The 24216-nt window shown below is 53.9% G+C and overlaps 1 protein-coding gene and 1 long non-coding RNA gene across 2 annotated transcripts; both read left to right on the top strand.

Moving 5' to 3' along the window:
* Positions 1 to 23100, top strand: GLTP (glycolipid transfer protein). Its single transcript, XM_086681934.1, has 5 exons — positions 1 to 232; positions 16140 to 16198; positions 17201 to 17334; positions 19956 to 20106; positions 21937 to 23100. Exons 1-5 carry the CDS (start codon positions 130 to 132, stop codon positions 22117 to 22119), a joined length of 630 nt encoding a protein of 209 aa, XP_086538060.1. The 5' UTR covers positions 1 to 129; the 3' UTR covers positions 22120 to 23100.
* LOC147575361 (uncharacterized) lies at positions 11055 to 12875 on the top strand. Its single transcript, XR_015242322.1, has 2 exons — positions 11055 to 11296; positions 11572 to 12875. It is a non-coding gene; the product is annotated as an uncharacterized LOC147575361 (long non-coding RNA).
* Positions 23101 to 24216: the final 1116 nt, after the last annotated feature.

Raw genomic sequence — 24216 nt, 5'->3', positions numbered from 1 at the left:
GCGACGCTGGCGTCCCCTGAGTCTGCGGCGGGCGGCAGTGACGGCCCCAGCGCTGACGGCGGCGGCCCGGGGGGCGGCGTGGACGCCCGCGGCGCCGGCTGGGGCATCACCGCCGGCCTCGACCCCGAAATGGCGCTGCTGGCCGAGCACCTGCTGAAGCCGCTGCCCGCGGACAAGCAGATCGAGACGGGGCCCTTCCTCGAGGCGGTGTCCCACCTGCCGCCCTTCTTCGGTGAGCAGGGGTGAATGGGGGAGCCAGCCCGCAGCTCTTCTCCGGAGCGCTCCCAGATGCACCCGAACCCCCCTCCTCCCGAGCATCCTCCAGCCGTCCCTCTCCCGGACACTCCAGATCCTATTTCCCCAGGCACCCGAGACCCCCTTTCCTTACAGGCACCCCAGGTTCTCCGTCTCCCGGACACCCCCAGATCCTTCGTCTCCTCCAGACACTCCACTCCTTCATCTCCACCGCCTCACACTCCACCGTTTCCTTAAGATGCCTACCCCCCTCCCGCCGCTCCAGTTCTCCACTTCCTTGGGCTCCCCCAATCATCCCTCTCCCCCAGACACCCCGGACACTTCCAATCCTCCCATCTTCCCGAAAGCATCCCGCCCCTTCAACCCCAAATCCTGTATCCCTCACCCTATCATTCCCTTCTTGCTTGTCAGAATGGCTTTCAACTCCCTCCCCTTAACATAACCCTCCCATTCCATAAGCCCTCTCTTTTCCTTACATTCTCCAGCCTCCCCCTCGCAGGTGTGAACCCTTCTTTCCTCAGAATTCCCCCATTCCAGATCAAAGACACCCCAGCCCTGCTCCAAGGGAGGGAGGATGAGGAGGGAGGTTTTGAAGAGGGATTCGCGAAACTCTGGCACCCCTTTCTAGGGGGAACCACCTGAAGTTTTTCCTCCATTTAGAACAGGGGTCAGGTCAGGGGAAGCTGCTTTGTGGGGTGACGTCAGACACAGAGTGCTTGGCATGGGCTCTGGAAGAAGACCCCTGCCTCATATGGCAGGTCCAGGAAGGCTGTGGGAGCATGAGGAAGGCAGTCGCTAAGCCAGTCTCAGAGCGTCCTTCCTCACCTCCCTGAGCCCGGCCCAGGCCCTGGATGGAAAATGGGAAATAGAAGACAATACCACCAGCCGCTGCCCTTTGCCTTTCGGGTCCTGGCTAAAGGTGCAACCTGACCCTTCCATGTGGGCTTGCCCTGCGCCTTGCCCTGCTCATTCACTCGGTGGCCTTGCAGGAAGATACCCGTCCCCAGGACAGAGTTCAGCTGTAACCCACAAACTGACAGAACCTTAACACCGACCTGGGGCTGAAGAGATCTGGCACACGGACAGCCACTCCCATTACCCCTAAGTGGGTGGTCCCCATCTGTGAAATGGGTTTGCTGATTTCTCAGGCTAGCCGCGAGGGGGTAAATGTGTGTAAAGCTGTGAGGCCTTAAATGCCATATGGATCTTAGCTGTGGGGGGAGCGGTTATCGCATCAGTTCCTTGGTCCAGTTTTGGTTCCTTCACATAGTAGATGATTAATCAGGGTTTGAGTGAGTGCAGTCACCTGGTTCGTATGATCCTCAGACCTGGGTTGGCAACCCGAGAGCAGGGTCTTGGCCTTTTATGTCCGCAGCTGCACCCTCAGTACCCAGAGCAGTGCCTGGCACATAGTAGGTGCTTAGTCCATCCTCATGGAGTGTCTGAAATGTTCTTATCAGTTATCTCAGTGTTGAAATAACACTGACTCTCCAGGCAGGGGCTCGGGAACTCACTGGCTTTGGCACTGAGGAACTTTTTATTTGCATGCCTCCCCCCACCCCCCACCACTTCTTGTTCTGTGAACATTGGCAGGACTCAGCCAGCTTGCCCTGGACAAGGATTCAGAATCTGTTTAAGCTAATGGTTCTCCACTGAGGGCGGTTTTGCCCCTCAGGGGACAGCTGGCAATGTCTAGAGCCATTTTTGTTTGTCACAGCTTGTGCGTGCCTGTGTGTGTGTGTGTGCGTGTGTGTGTGTGTGTGTGTGTTGGGCGGGGCTGGGGGGGGTTGGCGTGCAGGGAGGTGCTGCTGGCATTCAGTGGGTAGAGGCCAGGGATATGCCGCAAAATACCCTACGATGCAGAGGACGACTTCACCACAAAGAATTGATCCAGCCCCAAATGTTTGCCTTGTCGAGGTGAGAAACCCCAAGTTAATCTCTTTATCTTCGGCAAAGGTGCCCGTACTACGGTTCTGCAGTTGGGGGCACCCTCACCGGATGCGATCATCTGGCTGCTTTTAGAGGAGAGGGGACGGTGGCCCCTGGAGCCAGCAGGGCCAGGATGCCAGGGCTGAAGAGCATCCCCTCCTCCCTTCCTCTGATCTCAAAGGACCCTTGTCTTTGCTGTGAGCCATGTGCCGTGGGGCAGCACATCTGTTGACAGAGGCCCCACTTATACAGACGCCTCCGTGGGTTGGCCCACACAGAATAATTCTTAGCCCTCTTAAAAAAAAATGTGATAATCCATTTTGAACCATTGTGCTTGTCTGGGAGAAGAGTTTCTCCTGAGGATTTCAGGTTTAGGAGGATGCTCCCCCCAGTGGCCTTTCTCTGGGACTCAGGGGTCCGTTGAGATCCACCGTGGGCTCTAACACAGGGGCTCTGTCTCATCTTGGGGGCGTGTGGTCACCTGGATGATCCGGGTGGCTTGCGTGTGTCTTCTTGAATGGGGCAGGTCTGGCTTAGTGGATGCAAGAAGTCTGAAATAGGTTGCAGCCACGCTTCCCTCTAAATCAGGGTCTCTCCACCATGGCACGGCTGATGGTTGAGGCAGGATCATGCTTTGTGGTGGGCGCCGTCCTGTGCATTTAGTGGCATCCCTGGCCTCTACCTACTCGATGCCAGTAACACCTCCCTGTCCCCAAGTTGGGACAACGACTTGTGCAAGGAGACAAAATCTGGTTTGAGAACCACTGTTCTTCATATAAATAGGGCAAAGGGCTGAAAGCTGTTTTGTTTTGCTTTAAATATTTATTTTTGAGAGAGCGCAGGTGGGGGAGGGGCAGAGGGAGGGGGACAGAGGGTCCCAAGCAGGCTCCTCTCCAACAGCAGCGAGCCTGATGTGGGGCTCGAACTCACGAACTGCGAGATCATGATCTCTGAGCTGAAGTCGGGAGTTCAGCCGACTGAGCCACCCGGGCGCCCCAGAAAGCTGTGTTTTTAAAAAGTATTGAATGCTGTAAGGAAGATCTGTGTATCGAAGGAAAAACTTTGCAAGAAGAAATGATAAATAAAAATCTCCCTGTCATCTGTTGAGCACTTACGATGTGCTAGTACTCTAATCCTCTCAGAACCTTTTGAGGTCGGGTTTTTTGGTTTGCTTGTTTTTATTTTGAGAGCATCTCTGTTGACATTCCGAAATACTTTCCTATTGGACTCATTTTTGTCCGTCTTAAGGGAAAATGCATAAGTTGCTTTTTTCCGCCCACTGTATAGCATGACCATCTTCCCATGCCTGTCACCATTTGTCACAGCTGCTTAGAATTCCTTTGTTTGAATGTGGTCATCCTTTAATTAACCAGTCCCCTGCTGTGGGCCACGCACATCGCTTCTCTCGTGGTCTGCTCTCGTAAACAACTCTCGTAAACAACACTGCAGTGAACATCCTCGTATATGTTTCTTCGTGTACTTCTTATATTATTTGTAATTTTTAGAAGTGAAATTGCTGGGTTGAAGGATGCGAAAGCTTTTAGAGCAATCACATTTCTTTCACTTTTGTCGGGTGTGGTTTGTGACAGAGTTGGTCGGCCCGGGTGAATGCTGATTCCTCGGGCTGCGGGTCTGGTGTGGCTTAGAGCGTCACATCTTGGGCTAGCCCTTTGTCCTTATCTCTGGACTTTACTATGTCCACTTAGAGTCCAGCCCCTTGTCCGGCTTCTTTCTCCACCTTGACCCAGTAATTGGATCTCATGTCTGAGTGATCAGCTTGCAACTGACTTCTGTGAGGCTTCCTCTCTCATCTTTTAGGTCAATTATGCAGCAATGTTCTACAGTACTAACAATTAGAGGGCGGAGGCAGTGGGAGAGGGGGAGGGAGAGACAGGGATGTCATTTCATCTGGTCACTCCCTGCCTAGAAGCCTCGGTGGCTCCCTATTACCCCACCTTGAAATCTGTGTTGTAGCCTCTCTGGATGGCTTGCAGCCCCACAAGTGGTGCCATGCCATCACTTGCCTCTGCCCGGCACACCCCTCCTCCTCTCCAGCCTACCACCTTCCTTTGGCCTGGCTGGGCTCCGCTTATCCCTACGGGAAAGTCACTTCATCCGGAAAGTCTTTCCTGACTCCCTTAGACTACCACAGAACCTATCACATTCTGTGACTTTGAGCTATTTCAGCACCTGGCCCCAGGTGAGCTGGTGATATTTGCTGAGTGAATGCTTTTGGTTCCATTCCCATGTTTTTTTTTTTTTTTTTTTTTTCCCCTGGGTTCTTTCTAGAAGAAATTTTGCTTTTCTCTCTCTTTCTGAATTAAAATACATAATTCATGGAGTGCCTGGGTGGCTCAGTCAGTTAGGCAGCCACCTTCAGCTCAGGTCATGATCTCAGGGTTCATGAGTTCGAGCCCCGCGTCGGGCTCTGTGCTGCCAGCTCAGAGCCTGGAGCCTGTTTCAGAATCTGTGTCTCCCTCTCTCTCTGCCCCTCCCCTGCCCCTGCTCTCTCTCTCAAAAATAAATATAAACATTAAAAGTTTTTTTAAATAGTAATAAATGAATAAATTTTAAAAAATACATAACTCATAAACCGTACCCATGGCAGACATGACATTATTAATCAGTCATGATACCGTTCTCTCCCTTCTAGTCTAGACACAGCCTCGGTGTTTTTCTTAACACGCTGTTCCAGGTCAGTCGGACGTGGTGCATGAAGTCACGCCTGTCTGTTCTCACTGTTTAGGGAGAAACTAAAGATGCAGAAGCGGAAGGGAATGATCTCCATCTCTCAGTTCTTGACATCCACTTTCTGGGGATGATTTTTCTTCCTTAAGATCTCTTATGTAATTAAATGGATGTTCAGAGAATCAGGCCTTACAGGTATCTGGTGCTCATTAAATAGTCTTAGGGGAAACCCCAGAAAGAGTGATTTCCCATCCCTTTGGTTCAGTGCTCGCTCTATTTGGGGGGGGGGGGGGGGGAACAGTGGCAGCCCAGAAGGACAGAATTATCTTCTTGTTATACAGCCAGAGAAACCGAGGCCCGAGAGGTTAGGTGACATGCCCAGGGTCACACAGCCAGGGGGTAACCAACCAGTGGAGCCCAGCCACAGCTCAGGTCAAACCAGAACTCGGGCCTCAGGCCTCAGGATTCCTTATGCAGCGGTCTTGGCCATGTGCCGCTTGCTGTCCTGGCTTCCTGTCCGGCAGACGAGAAACCCTCTTCTGCCCCGCGTGGAGCCACCTGCATGGCCCCTAAAGAGTCCAGGGGGCACAGTGACGGGTTCAAGATGCCGGAACCACAAACCAGATATGCAGCTTTCCTCCCGGGTGTTTGCCTCGTAATTGGCCCTCCAAGCTGGGCCCCGCAACCCTTGCTCATTTGAATGCAAATTTGAATGACTGGGATATAGAAGTCACCCAGTCATCCCAAACAGGTCAGCTTCTCCTGTAATTGGAACATGGCGTTAACCGCCTGGGAACCAGCCCCACTTAACACCCCTTGGCCTGGGAGTAAGAAGTTCCCCTTGTTTGAGGGAAGTTATCTGCCCCAGGGCAACAAGTACCTTCTGGGACTCGGGACCGCCTATCAGATCTCTGCGGTGTTTTAAATTTTTTTTTTTTCAACATTTATTTATTTGTGGGACAGAGAGAGACAGAGCATGAACGGGGGAGGGGCAGAGAGAGAGGGAGACACAGAATCGGAAACAGGCTCCAGGCTCTGAGCCATCAGCCCAGAGCCCGACGCGGGGCTCGAACTCCCGGACCGCGAGATCGTGACCTGGCTGAAGTCGGACGCTTAACCGACTGCGCCACCCAGGCGCCCCTAGTTATCATTTTGGTTGAGTGTCTGTTGAAGGCTGGATTCTGTAGGGACCGGACATAGACTGTGTGCCTGTGAGGGATGCTTTTAGAGGAAACTGTGTCCCTGTGGGAGGAAGAGGCCAAAAACACACTTTCTGCAATAGGGTTTTGCAATTTTGAAACTGCCAGGAGACTCTTAGTGGCTGGCAGTGCCTTTGCAGGTAGTGGGTGGGGGCCACTAGACTTGAGGAGCACCTACTGTGTGCCCGATGTCCTTCTGATGTGTCACGCTCATGATCTCACCTGGCCCAGGGAAGAGCTGCGTGACCCCCGATGAAAGAGGCGCCGCTGACTCCCCTGTGTTAGCCGGTTGTGTCTGTAACAGCTGTGAGTTGGCTGCTTTTGAGGCTCAACCGGGAGAAGTCACTTTGAACTTGGGTCCGTTGTCTGCTGAAGGCCTTGCTCTGAAAATCATAGGTAGATGAATGGGAAGAAACACGGGCCCTGGCGGCAGGCCGAGCCCACGCGAGCTTGAGTCCTGGTTCCACGGTGCCAAGGCCGTGTCCACGCCTAAGTTCATCCCCTCTCTAGGCCTCCAGCCCCGACTGGGCTTGGCCTCCCAAGAAGGATGGAGGTGACCTTCCCAAATGATTTTGGTGCTCAGCGCCCAGAATCGCTTCATCTTTGCTCAGATAGGACGGATGGCCTCAGGCCTTCAGACACTGCCACACAGCCCTTGGGAAAGAAACAAAGATTTCCAGAAAGAAGCTGTCTCTCCATCTGTGGGTCTGGTGACCGACGGCCAGGGCTTGGGGCCAGCTGCTGGTCTGAGACTGCTCCAGCACCCTCATTTATAATATCCAAAGACCAGCGCGGAGCACAGACCACCGGTGCCCGCCTGCTTTGTCCTCCAGTGACTGCGAGTAGATCCTCCTCGTCCCCATGTTCAGAAAAGTCTGGCCCTGAGGTCACGGACTGAAGTCTGGCTTCTGCTCCCGGATGGACTCAAATGGAGAAGTAGGAGGGAAAGTGTCCACTCTGTCTCTTGCTAGCTCATCCAGGCCTGCCTCACCTCCAGCATAGGGCTGCTTGGAGGAACAGTGCCCCACTGCGAATCCCTCAGGGGCAGAGGTCAATCCCTCAGGGGCAGAGGTCGGGCCCTCCCGGGGGCCCAGCAGTGCATCCAGCAGAGCGGAGTTGTCCAGAGGTGTCGACCTGAAAGGGAATGAATGGGAAGAGCGAGTGACAGAGGGCTTTGTAAAATATAACGCACGACCCTGATCACAGCCAGCGTGACTCCTGTCTTGAGTGGCGCCCACGTGCCGAGCTTTGAACGAGCCTCTGTCTCATTTCTAAGCCTTCTAATGACCTTACGAATTCGGAAGGAGTAGCAGCATTTTACAGAAGAAGAAACCGAGGTTCCGAGTGGGGAAGGGAGTTGACCGGGTCGGCACAGCTGGGAAGTGGTCCACGGAGCTGAGAAGTGGGCTGGCCCTGTGATAAGGGAGGGCAGCACTCAAAGACCCGGGAGGTCTTACTCCGGGCAGAAGTAGCCCCCGTTTCTGGCCCTTCCCCGCTGTTTGGGAGTGGGGGAGGGGAATGTTAGGAAATCCCCATCTGGCCAAGCAGCGCTGGTTTCAGTGAGCCACCCGGAGGGGCTCTGGTCTTAGGTTTCATTGTTTCAGTTTAAAAACCGCCTGGGTGGATGTTCACTCCTTTTGTTGCTTTCTTACAGTGTTACTTGTATCGAGGGCTTTTTTTTTTTTTTTGGTTAGCGTGTTAACTGTATCTGAGCTTTTAAGTCATTACAGCTGATCCGCCCTCTCCAGGGTCCTATAAAAACCAGCCAGCTCACACTTTCCTGTGCTCGGAAGTGATTCATTTTCTGCCGTGCTGTTCCCCCAAGTTCCCTCACTCCACTCTCGTCTGAGAGCCCGTTTTTTTTTTAATGGTCTGGAGTACATTCGAAGTCCTTATTTTATGACAGGAGGTTTCCTGCTAATTGTATCCATATCCATCAGTAGGCCCCACTTTCTCTCCTCCCTCACTTACTCTCTTTCTTCTGTGATTTCTCAGTCATTGGGAGCCTTCTTCTCTGGATTTCCTCTCTGAAGAAAAGCTTTGTCTGTTGAGAAAGATGAAAATGATGTTATAAATAATAATAATAAGCATGGGGCGCCTGGGTGGCGCAGTCGGTTAAGCGTCCGACTTCAGCCAGGTCACGATCTCGCAGTCCGGGAGTTCGAGCCCCGCGTCGGGCTCTGGGCTGATGGCTCAGAGCCTGGAGCCTGTTTCCGATTCTGTGTCTCCCTCTCTCTCTGACCCTCCCCCGTTCATGCTCTGTCTCTCTCTGTCCCAAAAATAAATAAACGTTGAAAAAAAAATTAAAAAAAAAATAATAATAAGCATAAAGAATAGTTTCTTTTTTCCTGAGCATTTACTAGGTGCTAGAGACCGTGCAAAGCCCTTTAAACAACACCTCATTTAAGCCTCCCAGCGACCTGATGAGGTGAGGGTCCTGAGGTGGGGTCCATTGTTGGCCTCATTTTACAAATGAGGAAGCTGCGGCTCAGAGAGGTTAACTGATTTCTCCCAGGCCACACAGCAAGTAGAGAAAAATGAGTTTCCCAGCCACATCCCCACTTCAGGGGTGGCTTTTGTTGAAGGGGACAACTGTGGACAAAGGGAGTTGGCATGCCATAGGGGTGATTTTTAATTTATAACCAGTGTTGTGGATTGGTTTTCTTTTGTTTTTAAATATTTATTTTTGAGACAGTGGGGCAGGGCAGAGAGAGAGAGAGAGAGAGAGAGAGAGAGAGAGAGAGATGGAAGAACCAAAGCGGGCTCTGCACTGACAGCAGAGAGCCCGACATGGGGCTCAAGTCCACAACCCATGAGATCGTGACCTGAGCTGAAATCAAAGAGTCAGGCGCTTAACCCTCTGGGCCACCCGGGTGCCACAGGATTGTTTTGTAAACATCCTTTCCTCTTTAGACAGTAAAAATTTTAAAAACGACAATTCACAGAACAACAAAATGCCTTATCTCGAGAAGTCTTAGTTTTACGAAGGTGGGCATTCTCAAAGCAGGCCTTAGTATAGACTGAGCTGTCACACACACACACCACATGCCTGTGGATTAATAAATGATTCACTTCCATGAGCTGTAATTTGAGTGCCTCCCATTATGGTCCTTGAAAACCCAGGACCTGTAAAGTTAATCTGCCCCATATCTTTAACAACGGAACCTAATTATCCAGCTACTGAAAAAAAAAAAATTGAATTTGAAATAGAACCTTCATGGGGCACCTGGGTGGCTCAGTCGGTTAAGCATCCGACTTCGGCTCAGGTCACGATCTCACGGTCCGGGAGTTCGAGCCCTGTGTTGGGCTCTGTGCTGCCAGCTCAGAGTCTGGATCCTGTTTCCGATTTTGTGTCTCCCTCTCTCTCTGACCCTCCCCCGTTCATGCTCTGTCTCTCCCTATCTCAAAAATAAATAAAAACGTTAAAAAAAAAAATGAAATAGAACCTTCCTAAACCAGGTTCCTAGCATCAACGACACAGGCATCCTGTTCTTCCTTTTTGAAGTAAGTATTGGTTGGGGTCAGGGCTTCCATCCTGAATCACACAGGCTGAAAGCAAAGCCTTGTGTCTAAGAAGAGGAGTGCTTTTTATTCCTCTGCCAAAATTGTTCCTGAGATGGAATGAGAGGGAGGTCCAGGCAGGGCAGTTCAGTCGCCCCGTTGCCCAGTGTCTGGCAGGTGTCGTGGGGAAGCTTGCATATGTGTGCTGTGGTCGTGCTCAGAGCGTTCGTAACAACTGTTGCTTTCCAACCACGTTGAAGCCGGACAAAGCAGGAACGAGTCTGATTCTGGGTGGCATATGGTGACCGATGGCTTGTGGGGCATTCTGCTCTCTGGGCAACCTCCTTCATCTGAACCCTGGTGAATCCCAGGTAGGAGGTTGTCCAGCCAGAATCGTCACGGAGGTCATGCACAAAATGCTTGACCTTGATGCTGACCCCCTTCGCTATTTGTTTCCCAAGTATCAAGCAGGATGAAAGCGCTACAGAAAAAGCAGGAGGGAGTGATGCTCCTTGCCCGTCAAGAACAATTTCTTTTCGATTAGGCAACATGGTCCTGAAAACCTGAAAATGCCACGTAGAGCCATTTAGTGAAGGGTTCAGGGGGTCTGTGAGGTTACTGGCTCACACCTTTATCATAATTCCTATCATCGATGATGGCCCTATTTAGAAAACCGTGCGTGGCTTGGTATACGAAAGCAGGGACATTTGTGTTACATTTTGATGCGTTTCATCCAGAGTGGTTGAACTAGAGAAGGTTGGGGCATTCGTTACATTAGACAGCTAAAAAATATTTCGCCGCTTTAATTTTATCTTCTTTTTATTGTCAAGGTAAGACATTTTGTTGTTGTTCTATGTTATGCCATTTTTCTGTCAGGTTTGGCTGCCTCTTATTGATTTATCAGACCTCTTTACATATTAAGGATAATTATCTTTAGTCTATGGTTTGTTTCACAGACCAGCCCTCCGACCATCAGTTTGTTTGCCTGTGATTGGTGATGGGATATCTCCTCATGCCCCATGTAAGAGGTTTCTGGGTTTTGTAATGAGCTTTGTGGTATTTTCCTTATGCCTTCTGGATTGAGTTAGCATGCTTAGAAAAACCTTCCACACCAAACAGAAGTGGCCATTTGCCACATATTCCAGATAACCAAGGCTTATCTGTATTTAGAATCTGTGCCCATTAGGAGTGGTCCTATGGAGTAAGACGTTGGAGTTCTAGCTTATTCTTTCCTTTCCTCTTTCTTTCTTTCTTTCTTTCTTTCTTTCTTTCTTTCTTTCTCTCTGTCTCTCTCTTTCTCTTTCTCTCCCTCTTTCTTTCTCTCTCTCTCCTTTCTTTCCCTTTTTCTTTCTTTCTTTCCCCCTCTCTCCTTTCTTTCCCTTTCTCTTTCCTTTCCCCTTTCTCTTTCTTTCTTTCTTTCTTTCTTTCTTTCTTTCTTTCTTTCTTTCTCCTTTCTCTTTCTTTCTTTCTCCTTTCTCTTTCTTTCTTTCTTTCTTTCTTTCTTTCTTTCTTTCTTTCATTCATTCTTTCACAGAGAAAGAAACTCTCACAACTTTCACAACTTCCTTTCTCCCTGGAGGTAAGATGAGGAACTAGGAAGCCATCCAAACCCCCTCGCTCCCTTTTGGCAGAGGGCTTCTGGATGGCATTTTAAAGAGTCTGTTTGCTGACAACAATAAAAACCAACTTGCAGGTATATCTGCAAAACTGGTAAAACAGGAAAGGTGATTTTGGGGCACGGCTACACTCTGCAGGAAAGGTAAGGCTGGGTAGTGTCACAGTCTGCCCAGAGCAGGGGCCAGCCTGAGTTTAAACTGTTCACAAGGCCACCATGTGCTTGGCGATTAAAATCATCTTCCGGTTTTCCTGTCAGAGTACTCTCCTTTTTTGGTGAGTTCACCCGGCTGGAAACATTCTAGAAAGAAAGGTGAGGGAGAAGTGGAACAGGCCTGGTTCTGTAATTACGTCTGAGTGCCTGGCTTCCTCTTTGTGACCCTAGGCAAGTCCCTTGGCTTTTCTGGGCCTGGCGGCCTTGGACGGCACCAAAGACAGACAAGCCCGGAACTTTCAGCAGGTCATATTGAAGCAGGTTTCAGCCTCAACTGCACCTGCACACGGCACCTGTGGGCTGCGGACAGTGAGGGACCTGAGCCTGGCACGGTTAAGTCACTTGTCCAAAGTCACAGACCTGGGACCTGAACCCAGACTAGCAGACCTCAGAGCACCACACCGCCTCCTCCCTGCTCCCAGGTGCTCCGAAACTGACCCCGACGTGCGCGTCTGTGTGTGCACAGAGATGCCTCTCCTGCTGGAAGTGGACTTTGGGGTCAGCCTCCCCACCCCTCTCTCCTGGGGTCCGCCCACCGCCCCCCCCCACCCCCCGCCGTCCCTCTCAGCTCGTCCTCTGCTCCCTGCTCCAGAAGTACACTTAGGCCCTGCATCCCTGCCTTCCCCGGTGGAGCAGAAGCTGTGTCCCTGCGTGGTGGCCACGGCACACAATAGCCACTGCTCCCAGGGCCCGGCTCCTGCTGACCACAGCGGCCTCGTGACCCGCATAGCGCACTGTCAGGAGAACGTGAAACAAAAAGCCTTTCTCCCTGCCACCGGGGCAGGACTGCTCAGAAACTGCACAAGAGCTCTTTTCAGAGCCGAGGAGGCCAGATAACATTTTTCTGCGTCTCTGAAATGCATGCTCAGTGACCTGTGTCACTGGGACAGGCCAGTAAACCGCCCATGCTTGGTTGGCAATGACTGGTTCCGGAGCCCCGGGTCTGTACGTTCTCCCATGGAAGGTTCTCCTCGACTCGGCCTGTAGCGGGGAAAGCGATCACACGCGGACCGAGCGCTCAGTTGGCACGTATGATGCCTCCCCACGTCGCGCGGCCCCCCAGGGCCGGTCTTCCTACATTCTCCTTTATCAGAGAAACTGGGGCCCCATCCCCTCCCCGTATTCTCCGCCATCTTGGTGGTATGGGTGCCTCTAGAACCATGCGTCGGGTCAATCGGCACCACCAGTGGGTGGATAGAAAGTGGGACTGGAGGGAAGTTTCCACCGTCGGGCCACTCATTCGTGCCACGCATGCTGGGCACAGGGGGCACAGGGCGGGGGGGAGGGGGGACCCAGGTGACCAGGTCCCTGCCCTCTCAGAGCTCAAGTCCAAGGGGGAGATGGGTGGTAAATAGAATGACACGTGGAACCACAAGCACCGTGAAACGGACTTGGAAAAAAAGTAAAAGGAAAAAATACGACTTTATGAGCAAAAAAAACCCCACAAAAAACACAAGCCCTGACTTTTCCCCCAGCATGTTAAATGCGACAGCTTTTTTCCTAATTTTTAAATGTTTATTTATTTTTTGAGAGAGAGAGAGAGAGAGACAGACACAGAGTGCAAGCAGGGGAGGGGCAGAGAGAGAGGGAGACACAATCCAAAGCAGGCTCCAGGCTCTGCGCTGTCAGCACTCAGCCTGATGTGGGGCTCAAACCCACGGAACCGTGAGATTACGACCTGATCCAAAGTCGGACGCTTAACGCACTGAGCCACCCAGGTGCCCCGACAATTTTCAAACATAAGGTAAAATTGAAAGAATTTTACGGTGAATATTTGCACACCCACCACCTGCATTCTGCCATTAATATTTTACTGCACCTGTTTTTCCATCCATCAGTTCACCCTGTATCTTTGGACATTATGCATTTTTGGAGGATGAGGACATGAAGCCATCAGCCAGAACTGAGGAGCAGTCAGTCCCCATGCAGCACATCCAGGGGACCCGCCTGGCCCCCGTGAGGGTCAGCATTGGTGACCCCTGGCTGCACAGTCAAGAGGGAACAGTCACTGAGACTGGCTTGCTTGCATTACTATTTAAGTCCAGAACGCCTCGTCCTTTGCGGCAGCCGGTAGTAACGTGCTCCAGGGTTAGCAAATTCCATGACCGTCCCTGCTGGATGAAGTCAGTGGTGCGTCAGGCAAGATGAAAGATTGGGATGGGGTAGTTTGGGAGGCCCGAGTGCTCAGGATTAAGTGGGGCAGGCCGTCTGGACCCTCAGCCCAGCACCCGGGAGCCGCACCTGCACGGCCCCGTGGAAGGAGGTCTGGCCCCACAGGCACGGGAGAGAAGCCCAGTGGATGACAGAAGGCTGGCCAGTCAGCCCGAGGATTCTGTGCCTGAAGCCTGCCCTGGGCCTGATGAGGGGCCTCAGGAAGGCAGAGGATAGAGGGATGTGGATACGGGCCAAGCGTGTTCCCGTCGGACAGAGATTCCGCAGGGCCCGTGGCTTCTGAGCACAGCTGGCTGACGTTTGCAGGACCACGGAGCTTGAAGTCGTGAACGTGGTCCAAATCCATCTTATTGAGTGTTCGTGCACCGGGCACTCTGCTAAATGCGTCCAGTACATGGTTTTTTAATTCCTGTGACAGTCCTATGAATTAAGTACTATTACTGCCCCATTTGACATGAGAGGAAACCGAGGCACCCAGGCGAGGAGACTTGCTCAACTGGGGTGTGGCCGGGGCAGGATTCAAACAAACCCCATCTGTCTGGATGCCTTCCCCACTTTCTTTCCACTGGCTTCTGGGGTATTTCATTTATAGTGTCTAAAGCCGTTTCCCCAATGCACCTCTTTTAACAGCTGTGCTTGGACTGTTCCAGATGGCTGGCCAGGTGTGCCAGGTCACCTTGGGTGGAATTCAGTCTGCAGCTGCCCCTCCCCCAAGCCTCTGCGCCCGTGCGGCCAAGGTGGCGTGCACACGGAGGCCCCTGCCTGACCTGCCGGGCGAGGAGAGTCTGGCATGTCCCTCCCGTGGGTACCCACGGTGGCCTGCTCGGGCGTCTATGTCCTCGGGGCCCTGTGGTCTCTGGACACAGCAACGAGGGGGGGAAGAATGTGTTGGGGGAGCACAGCTGGCTTCAGGCTCTGAGGATGAGGGTCGCGCTGAACCTGCTCACGAGGGAACCAGCCGTTCCCTGCGTGTTTCCTCCATGCCAAGTCCTCAGCAAGGGGCTCTGACCTGTGGGGTGTCTCAGGTCCTCACGACAGTGCCAGAGGGTCACAAAGGAGGGAAAGGAGGGGGGCAGGCTGCTCAGAGTCCCAGGCCCCGCCCATTTCGAGGTCTGCCTTTCATCGACTCAAAGGTGTCACTGGCGGGGCGCCTGGGTGGCTCAGTTGGTTAAGCGTCCAACTCTTGGTTTCTGCTCAGGTCACGGTCTCATGGTTCGTGAGTTTGAACACGGAGTCTGGCTCTGTGCTGGCATAGTGCAGCCTGCTTGGGATTCTCTCTCTCTCTTCTTCTCTCGCTGCCCCTCCCCCACCCGTGCTCTCCCTCTCGCTCGCTCTCTCGCTCTCAAAATAAATAAACTTCAAAAACAAAGACAAAAAACGGTGTCACCAGTAACACCAAGAAGGGAAAACCCCCTCCAATTAAGAACATTCCGATTCCAGACCTAAACAAAACGTGTGCCTTGGAGGTGGGTTCTTTCAAGTCCTGCCCGCGGCATCTCTGATCGGTCCTGCTGCCCCACTGGCTAGATGGGAAGGCTGAGGCCAGTGCCTGCAGAGCAGGGTGGAGGTTGAGCCCGCGTCCCTCACGCTGTGTTAAGTGACTGGGACCCCATTGCTGACGTGTTCCCCCCGGGCTCTGAGGCTGGGTCTCCGAACCGTGGAGCCTCTGCGTCGCCATTTTCTTTCTCTCTTACAGGCTGGTGAATGAGAAGGTCATTTAAAAAAAATTTTTTTTAATGTTTATTATTTATTTTTGAGAGAGAGAGAGACAGAGCGTGAGCAGGGGAGGGGCAGAGAGAGAGGGAGACACAGATTCGGGAGCAGAGGCTTGGGGGAGGGGCAGCTGCAGGCTCCCGGCTCTGAGCTGTCATCACAGAACCCGATGCGGGGCTCAAACCCATGAAACGCGAGATCATGACCTGAGCCAAAGTCGGACCCTTAACCGACTGAGCCACCCAGGCGCCCGAGAAGGTCATTTTTAATAAATCTGGCCCTTCTGCCTCATAAGATTCCTCAGACTGCCTCCTGGCCAGCTGGGCTATTAGCGGTGATCCGCCTTGTTGGCCAAGAGGGCTTTCTCAGAACATTATTTCTGCAAGGTACTGTATACAGCTGTGCTGATCAATACGTGTGCTATTTACATTTCAATGAATGAAAGTCAAATAAAATTACAAATTCAGTTCCTCAGTCACACCACATTTCAGGTGCTCGGTAGCCACATGGGGTCTATATTAATGCAGATATAGAACATTTCCATCACTGCAGAAAGTTCTGGGCAGTGCTGTCCAAGAACAAAGGGCGCTGTGGATAAAAGGATTTGCCCCCTAGATATTCCAGTTGGATTTTAAAGGCTCTGACAAGTCCTGCAACAAGAAACTGGTCTCAGCTGGAGCCCACCGCTCCAAATTAACTCGCCCACAAGCCTTCTTACCACCTATAAACAGCTCCGCTCGTCCCTAAACACACCCAGTGAACTGCCTTCCGGTTCCCAAGCGTCTGTGGCCTATGGAGTTCCTGAATCTCCTCCTTGTTGGGAATCTGAATCTCTCTTCTGGTTTTGTCCCCAGATTGCCTCGGGTCCCCAGTGTTTACTCCCATCAAGGCAGACATAAGTGGCAACATCACGGTATGTACTTGGCCCAGCAGCCACAGCCCGGAACCTCCACTGGGACTGTGAACCTGCATTAGTCACCAGTGCCCTGCTCCTGGCCGCAGGCTCCCCAGGTTGAGGAACAGGAAGGAGACGTGGAAAACAGGCTTGGCCCCCAGGTCATCTGGCCCAGGGCTCTTGGTGCTCCTTTGAAATCATATACCCCGCAGTCACAGCCTGACGGGGATGACCGTCTGAAGGGTTGACCTGGGAAGGAACCTCCTGGTTCTTGTATCCACCCCGACCAAATAAGAAGTAAACTCCAAAGTCCACGGGTGCATTGGCTCGGCCCTTCCCCCCTCCCCATTCCTGGGTCATCCCCTGGACTGCCGTCACCCAGCCACTGCCCTTCTCCCCGTGAGGATCCACGTACGGCCTGGCCTGCCGCTTGGCCACGCTGGGTTGTCTCATTTTGTCAGCCCAGCGGCCCTTTGAGGCTGGTCTGTCATTATCCCCATTTTACAGACGAGGAAGCCGGGGCTCAGCGGGGTGGAAGGGCTCACCTAAGGTCACACAAAAGGAAGGAGCGGAGGTGGGATTCAGATCCAAAGTGCCTGGCTCCGATTCAGGAGCCTTGTTCCCGGGCATCTTTGAATCCCAAAGCGACCGTCCACTTCCGATGCTCAGGGTCTGAGGCGCCATCGATCGTGGTTGGAGAGCATGGACCCTGGAACCGGTCTATGTCTGGGCCTCGCTTTCCCCACTGCAAACGGGGATCATGACAGCAACATCAGGATCACTGGGAGGATCCGGTAGAGCAGCGCCCATGAAGGGCTTTGCCAACCCTCCCGGCTCACGGAAGGTGCTCGGTAAACGTGAACAGTCATGGTAGTTGCTGTCATGTAGTTACTGGCACAAGCCCCTGCTGCTGGTGCTGGCGCGGGTGGGAAGGAGAGGGGTGCTCCCCGACCAGGCGTGGGGGCCGGCCGTCCGTGGGGACGGCCTTTCCAAGGGAGAACCCCGTGTGCTCTGTTTCAGAAAATCAAAGCCGTGTATGACAGCAACCCGGCCAAATTCCGGACCCTGCAGAACATCCTGGAGGTGGAGAAGGAAATGTACGGAGCAGAGTGGCCCAAAGTGGGAGCCACGCTGGCGCTGATGTGGCTGAAAAGGTGATGGGCTTGGGGGGCAGGGCGTGTGTGGCCGTGCAGCCCCGGGGGCCCTGCTCTGCAGACTAGGAGTGTCCAACCCTACCGTTGCCCTCCGAGGCCACCCCCGTTCCTTTCACGTGTGTGAAATGCTGAGAAAAAGTGCCCAAAGGGCCAAGGCCCCCCTGCTGGTGATGCTCCCTTGTTCCAGTCCCATCAGAGGCATAGCAAGTGAGTGCCTACTCTAGACGTCGTTCTAATCGTTTTTTACGCCTGATCGTATTTCGTGTGCTGTGAGTTAGGTGTGGTGATCATCCCCTTCTCACAGGGGGAGGCCACTGGGGCTCTGGAGGCCAAATAATGTGCCCAGGTCACAGGGTCAGAGCTGGACACCAATGGCCAAGCACAGTCGTGCAGGTTGTACACTGCACAAAGGTGTCCTATCTAGGGCTGGTTGCATCATGCACGTGCCAGGTTTGACTTTATGAGAGCTTCTTGACAGGAATACAGCGTCTTGAGGAGAAGGCACTCTCTCTGATTTGCACAGAATTGTCCCATGGGCTGGAGGCAGGGTACCCTGATAGGGGATTTGAACCCAGACAGTCTTACCCCAAACTTGAGAACGCTCATAATCACTATATATATATATATATCATCCTTCCAGCAGATACTTGACCCCACATCCAGTTGTTCTCATCTCACAGATAAGACCACCGAGGCTCAGAGAGCCCAGGCAGCTGGCTGGCTGAGCTCACACAGCCCTCTACCAGCCACAGAATTCTCCTTTAGCTGTGTAGACACCACTGGCAGCTGCCATGAAGCCAGGCACATACTCCACCCCACGGATGTTCCTAGTGTTGCCCTCTCTTGGGCCTGCAGTCAGGAAGGGTGCTCCTCCCCTGTGTCTCTCCCCAGCCCCAGCCGGCCGCCTCTCCCCACCACATACTTCTTCGGTGAAATGGAACAGAGAGAGTCTGCCGCCTGGAGGGCGCAGCCGAGAGGACGTCAGGGGGGTGGGTGGGCTGCAGTTAACGCCCTCACAGCATGTTTTAGGGACCACCCCCACCCACTTTTGTCTCTCGGTGAGGCCTGCTCCCTGGTTCATCCATCGGCAAGTTCTGCCGGTTCCTTAGGAGGAGCAAGGCAGATGGTGATGTTCAGCTCGGTTAGACTGTTCGTGTCCCGATCAGACACGGGCAGAGCCGGGTGACTGGGAGGGCGGGTGAAGAGAGACGCCAACTGGCTGAGCATGTAATAAGCACCTGCTGTGTGCTGGGCGTGTGGGATGCCGCATCGAACAAGTGGGGTCCCTCTTCAGATTCCACAGCCTGAGTAGGGTATCTGGCTGGTGGGTGCATCCTGACAGCAGGGTAGCAGTGCCTGGAGCAGAGAGAGGTCAGGGAGGGCTTCCTGGAGGAGAGGTGCCAGGCAGAGTCTCTGGGACTGAGCAGGAGGGTCCCAGGAGGACGAGGCCTTGGAGAGGTGGGAGGGCAGGAGAGGCCCGGTGCCTGCTGGTCTGGGAGGGTCTGGTCTCACAGGTTCTGGATGTGAGGCAGGAGCAGGGAGGGACCAGGCGGGATTGGACAGAGGTGAGTCCCAGCCTTATCGGGGTGCTGGGGAGCCACCGAGGGCCATGAAGGTGTTCAGCCACAGGGTCAGATGGTACCCCATCCCGGCTGCTGGGTAGAGGGCGGTCATTAGGGCTGTGGGGAGGCAGGGGCTCAGCAGAGGTGGCCGAGCAGGACGGGGCTGGGATTGTCCCCTGGGCTCAGTCCCACAGCCCAGGCTGATCCCTGATGGTTAAGGGCTCTGATTCAGGTATGGAGGACTTCCCTTTACCTCACAGGTGACAAAGAGACCCTTTAGTCCCAGTGCTCCTGCCCCTAAAAGCCTCCCCTCATCCCCCGCCAGCCTGATCCCCACCTCTCTGCAGGGAAGGAACAGAGCAGCTCATCCAGGGACTCTGGGGGGAGAGGGAAGGATGGGGAAGGAAGGAGTCGGGCTCCGGGGTCAGACAGTGGGGTTCACATCCTGGCCTTTGCCTGAGCCTTTCGGGGGTGCCTCGATGTTCTCCTCTGTGAAACGGGCAGGTTGTGCCGAGCCTAGCCTCCTGGGGCCGAGGGAGCCGGAGATGAGATGCTGTGCATTCAAGGACCTGGAGGAGGGGCTCAAGCGGCCACGGGAGGGTGTAGACAGTGGCTCGGGGCGGTGGTGGAGGCGGGGCGTCCAGGCACAAGGCGGGCTGGTCAGTGTGTCCGCAGTCCGTGGTCCGCGAGCTGACATGTGGCAGGGGCTGGCCGCGTGGACACAGAAGTGGGCAAGGCAGGCCCAGACCCGGCCTTGTAGACCTCGCAGCCCGGCGGGGAGCGCGGCCAGCGGCCAGCGGCAGGTCTCCTCTGGACAAGGTGCTCGGGAGCCGCTGCGCTGAGCCGGCTGGTCACGTTACACGTAAGCGGGGTCGAAGCTACCACCTGAGGAGTGACCACCACCGGGGAGCGTGTGTGCGCGTGCGTGTGTGTGCGTACCCGCGGCTCACAGCGGGCGCTCGGGTCCAAGTGCGTCAGGGTCTGTGCAGGGGTGTGCCGGCGTCGTGGCGAGTCTGAGCGCGCCTGGTCCTGAAGCGCAGTCTCTCTCCCGGGCCGCAGGGGCCTCCGCTTCATCCAGGTCTTCCTCCAGAGCATCTGCGACGGGGAGCGGGACGAGAATCACCCCAACCTCATCCGCGTCAACGCCACCAAGGCCTACGAGATGGCCCTCAAGAAGTACCACGGCTGGATCGTGCAGAAGATCTTCCAGGTGAGCTGGCCCCCCTCCTGCCACAGCTTAGCCGCGGCCCTGGGGGACCTGGTTGGGCCCAGCCGGGCCTATTCGGGGTGAGGCTGGCTCACGCAGGGGCCCTGTCACGTGCGCTCGCCCAGCCCCATCTGTGGCCGCGGTGGGTGTTCCTAGAGCTGCTCCATGCTGTTTCCGTTGAGTGTCCCGTGACGCCTGACCGGGGGGCTGTGGGAGCAACCCTGGCGGAGACTCTTGAAGACCGAGGGTCGCTGGCGGGCAGGCCTGTTTGGCCCCTTGGATTCTGCCCGGATCCTCACCCCGGGAAGGGAGGGGAAGAAGGGCTCCTGTACCCACCAGGGCATCTGCTAAAGAGACGCAGGTCCACAGGGCTCTTGGCGGCTTACGTTGGGGTGACATTGGCCAGGGTTTCTGGAAGTGGGGCTTCAGCACCAGCCTGGTTGCCTGGGGGCCCCCAGGATCGCTAGCTGAGAGGCCCATCGGGAAGATGTCAGGAGGTCCTTGGGGTGCCCCCCATGCTGTCTCTGGCTAACTCTCGTCTCTTGGCCCCTCGTCTGGCCCAGCCTGTCCTGGCCACCCTCCCCTGCAGCCCATCCTCTGTCCCCTGAGAACCGGGGTCCAACAGGGTGGTCTCTTTCCCACAAGGCACAGGCTGGGACAGGAGCCAGTCTGGGTACAGACAGGAAGAGCTGGGCCACCTCTGGCTGTCCCCCCTGGTGGGGCTGGGGGCAGGGCCCAGGTGGGTGCCATGAAGCCCTGCTCCCCCTCCCCCACGCTGTGTTGCCCCCTGCAAAGTCCTTGCAACCCACACCTGAGTGATAACAGCATGTCCTGTGTGCCTGGCCCAGGGTGGGCTGCCCACACATTCTACTCTTCACGAACGCACATCCTCACCTCCATTTCACAGATGAGGAATCTGGTGCTCAGAGAGGTTGGTTAATTATCTCGCTCAAGGTCACACAGTAAGATGCGGTCTGGGATTCCACCTCCCTGAGCCTCGGCATCGTCATCTTTCAAATGGGCGTAAACTAGGCCTCACCTCCAAGGGTTGTAGTAAAGATTAAAGGAGTTAATATGTACAAAGTGCTTGGTGCCTGGTTTACACTCAGTAAATCAAAGCTTTACTGCTGCTGTTTGTATGGATGATTTTATTATTTATACCCACCCCAGCCTAACTCCTAGCCTAAGCTTCTGACTCAGCTGCAACCTTTTCTTTCTGGCTCTGCAATTCTGCACGTTACCTGTTCTCTGTACTTTTCAAGTGTCAGGGGAGCCTTGAAATTTAGGGACATGTCGCCCCCCCCCCCCCCCGAAGGAGAAAAGAGGCCCCCGTCCATGTCAGCAGCCCTCTCCCCTGGTCCGAAAGTGCGGTCTCTGAAGAAGCAGTCCACCTTCTCCAGAGCAGGGGACCCAGAGGGAAGCGGCTCGTCCATGCTGAGCACCTACTGTGTGCCTGGTGCCATGCTGAGTACTTTGCACAACCTCCTTGATCCTTACGAGAGCAACCTGATGCCCGTGGGTGCCATTATCATCCCGATTTTACAGATGAGGAAACTGAGGCTCAGAGAGGCTAAGTAACTTGCTCAAGGCTCACAGCTAGTCGGCGGCACAAGCTGGAATTTGAACCCAGGTCTGTCTGTCCCCGAAGCTGGTGTCCTTCCTGCTGTCCCTCACGGGGGTAGAAGGGAACACACATCTCCCTCTTCCTTTCCCTTCCGACACCATGAGTAGCAGGGACCTCGGGGACACCCCCTCCCAGAACCCCACTGTGCCCCGCCTGGCGGCCCCTGCTGGTCCTAACTCTGTGCCCCCTCCCCTCTCGCCCGTCTCAAGGCAGCGCTCTACGCGGCACCCTACAAGTCTGACTTCCTGAAAGCGCTCTCCAAGGGGCAGAACGTGACAGAGGAAGAGTGCCTGGAGAAGGTCCGCCTCTTCCTGGTCAACTACACGGCCACCATCGACGTCATCTACGAGATGTACACCAAGATGAACGCCGAGCTCAACTACAAGGTGTAGGCACGTGCACCCCAGCAACCGGCTAACCCGAATCACTGTGAATCAAGCTGGCGGGCCGCCCGCACCGGCCCGCGTGCCCCCACCCCGGAGCGGCCCAGAGTCCGGCCGGGGTCTGCAGGGGCCGCGCGGCCCAGGTTTTTATTTTTAAGTCATTTTTGGGGGTATATCCTCACGGAGCAATAAATAACGATCCTACTTCCGAATCTCCTTTGAATTTCACAACAGCACAGACTGACTTTATCCCTTCATTTCAGTGTGGGAAAGATCAATTAATGTTTCTAATCAAGTTCTAAGGTTTGTTTTTGTTTTTTTTCCTCCCCCCACGCGGAGCATAACTCTGGGGGAACTGTGTGTCATACCCCTCCCTTGAAAAAGAAGCATGTGTCCTTAGGATCTGGCTGAATGATGTTTTGGGTATTTTAAGGACCATGAGGAGTTTGATCTGAAATTACACAGAGCCCCTGTTGTGGGATTTTTTTTTTTTTTTAAAGCAAACTGGCGTGTGTTCTCATGTGGTTTGCACAGCCCGACCTCACAACAGTCATTAAAGATACTGGTCTTTCTTACTGTCTTTTGCCAGACAGTTTTTTTATAGCCGAAACCAACCAGCAAGCCTTTGATGGCCACGGGGAGGGTTATTTTAAAGCTATCAGGCACAAATGAGTGGCCCTGTGTGACTATATTTGCATTTTTCTGCATAGTTATTTTCTTCAGGGACAGCTTTCCAACCTAAGAAACTACCTACTGTGTGAACTCTCTCAAGGGGGAGAGGATGAACCCTCCATCTACTGAGACCCAAGAAAAATGCCTCGCTGCCTTAACTGTCCTTGGCGCTAAAAAGAGCTGTATTTTTTAAAGTGTTGGGGCGAACAGAGCAGCCCCAAAAGAATTGATGTGTGTTAAAAACCCACTGAGGAACAATTGGTGATTTTTATGCAGAGACTAAATGATCCTTAATAAACAAATCTCTATTTTGGAATCACCTTGGTGTGCTGGTTTTGGTTCTTGATCCCTTTCCCACCCCCCCGCTTCTGGATAAGAGGTTACAACTGGGGACCAGCCAGGGCCCTGCTTTCTGGCCTCCGTGGTTTACAAAAATAGAAGTGGTTGCCACATTGAGAAACTGGAGAAATTTCACACACAAATCTTGATTTCTAGCTTCTTTAGCAGAAAAATCAGACTGCGTGGCAGGAGCTGAGGAATAATTGCCCCCTCGGCTGGGTAGGACAAGTGGACAAATATATTCTCCATTTTGCCCCAGTCCCTACCAATCCCCCTCGCCTCCCTGACCTGTGACCTGAAGCTATTCGCTTGCTCGTAGGCTGATGCTTTTTCTGATACTTGGGTTAAACGGAGAGAGGATCTTTGTTTTACTTCATTCCTGCTCCTACAGAGTTGGTAGTCTAGTGGGCAGGATGGGCCAGTAAATCAATAGGGATGATACAGAGTAGTCCGTGCCCAGAGGGTGCCTGGGGCCACAGATGAGGGGCCGCATCCTGGGATGCCTCTTAGAGAGTCGTGCCTTGCCCTGAGCCTCCGTGGAAGCGGTGGGGTGGGAAAGAGCCTGGCAGAGGAGGACGGGCAGGGGACGGACGCTCCAAGGCATGAGCGAGACACCCAGGGCAGGCTGTGTGTGTGTGGAATCATGTGATGAAGGGATACGAACGTGACCCTGAGAATTATGGAGCACCTTCAAGGGTCCTTGCTCAATCAGCCAGGTAACCAGTTTGGAAGGCTGCCTCTCGCACGGCCAAGGGATGGACGCCCGAACTGAGATTTCTACTGTCTCTGATTTCATTATATTTTCCAGTGTTGCCGGTGGTAGGAATGCTACTGGGCTTTCCAAGCTCCAACTGCTTTTTAGGCTTTTTAATTCTGCCACAACTAAAAGGAATTCTGCGTCTTCATTTTAGAAACAACCTTTCTAGGGGCGCCTGGGGGGCTCAGTCGATTAAGCGTCCAACTTCGGCTCGGGTGATGATCTCACAGTTCGTGGGTTTGAGCCCCACGTTGGGCTCTGTGCTGACAGCTTGGAGCCTGGAGCCTGCCCCTCCCCTGCTCACGCTCTGACTCTGTCTCTCAAAAATAAATGTTAAA

The sequence above is a fragment of the Puma concolor genome, chromosome D3 (genome assembly GCF_028749965.1).
Source record: "Puma concolor isolate L17-30 chromosome D3, mPumCon1.1.hap2, whole genome shotgun sequence".
Classification (NCBI taxonomy): Eukaryota; Metazoa; Chordata; class Mammalia; order Carnivora; family Felidae; genus Puma; species Puma concolor.
This window is presented reverse-complemented; position numbering and strand designations above follow the sequence as displayed.

Bases quoted from the DNA above. Each gene is read 5' to 3' on its own strand.
- GLTP (XM_086681934.1), top strand. From the start codon at position 130: ATGGCGCTGCTGGCCGAGCACCTGCTGAAGCCGCTGCCCGCGGACAAG. The intron at 233-16,139 runs GTGAGCAGGGGT...TTTTGTCCCCAG, and splicing joins CCACCTGCCGCCCTTCTTCG to ATTGCCTCGGGTCCCCAGTG. The intron at 17,335-19,955 runs GTGATGGGCTTG...CCCGGGCCGCAG, and splicing joins GCGCTGATGTGGCTGAAAAG to GGGCCTCCGCTTCATCCAGG.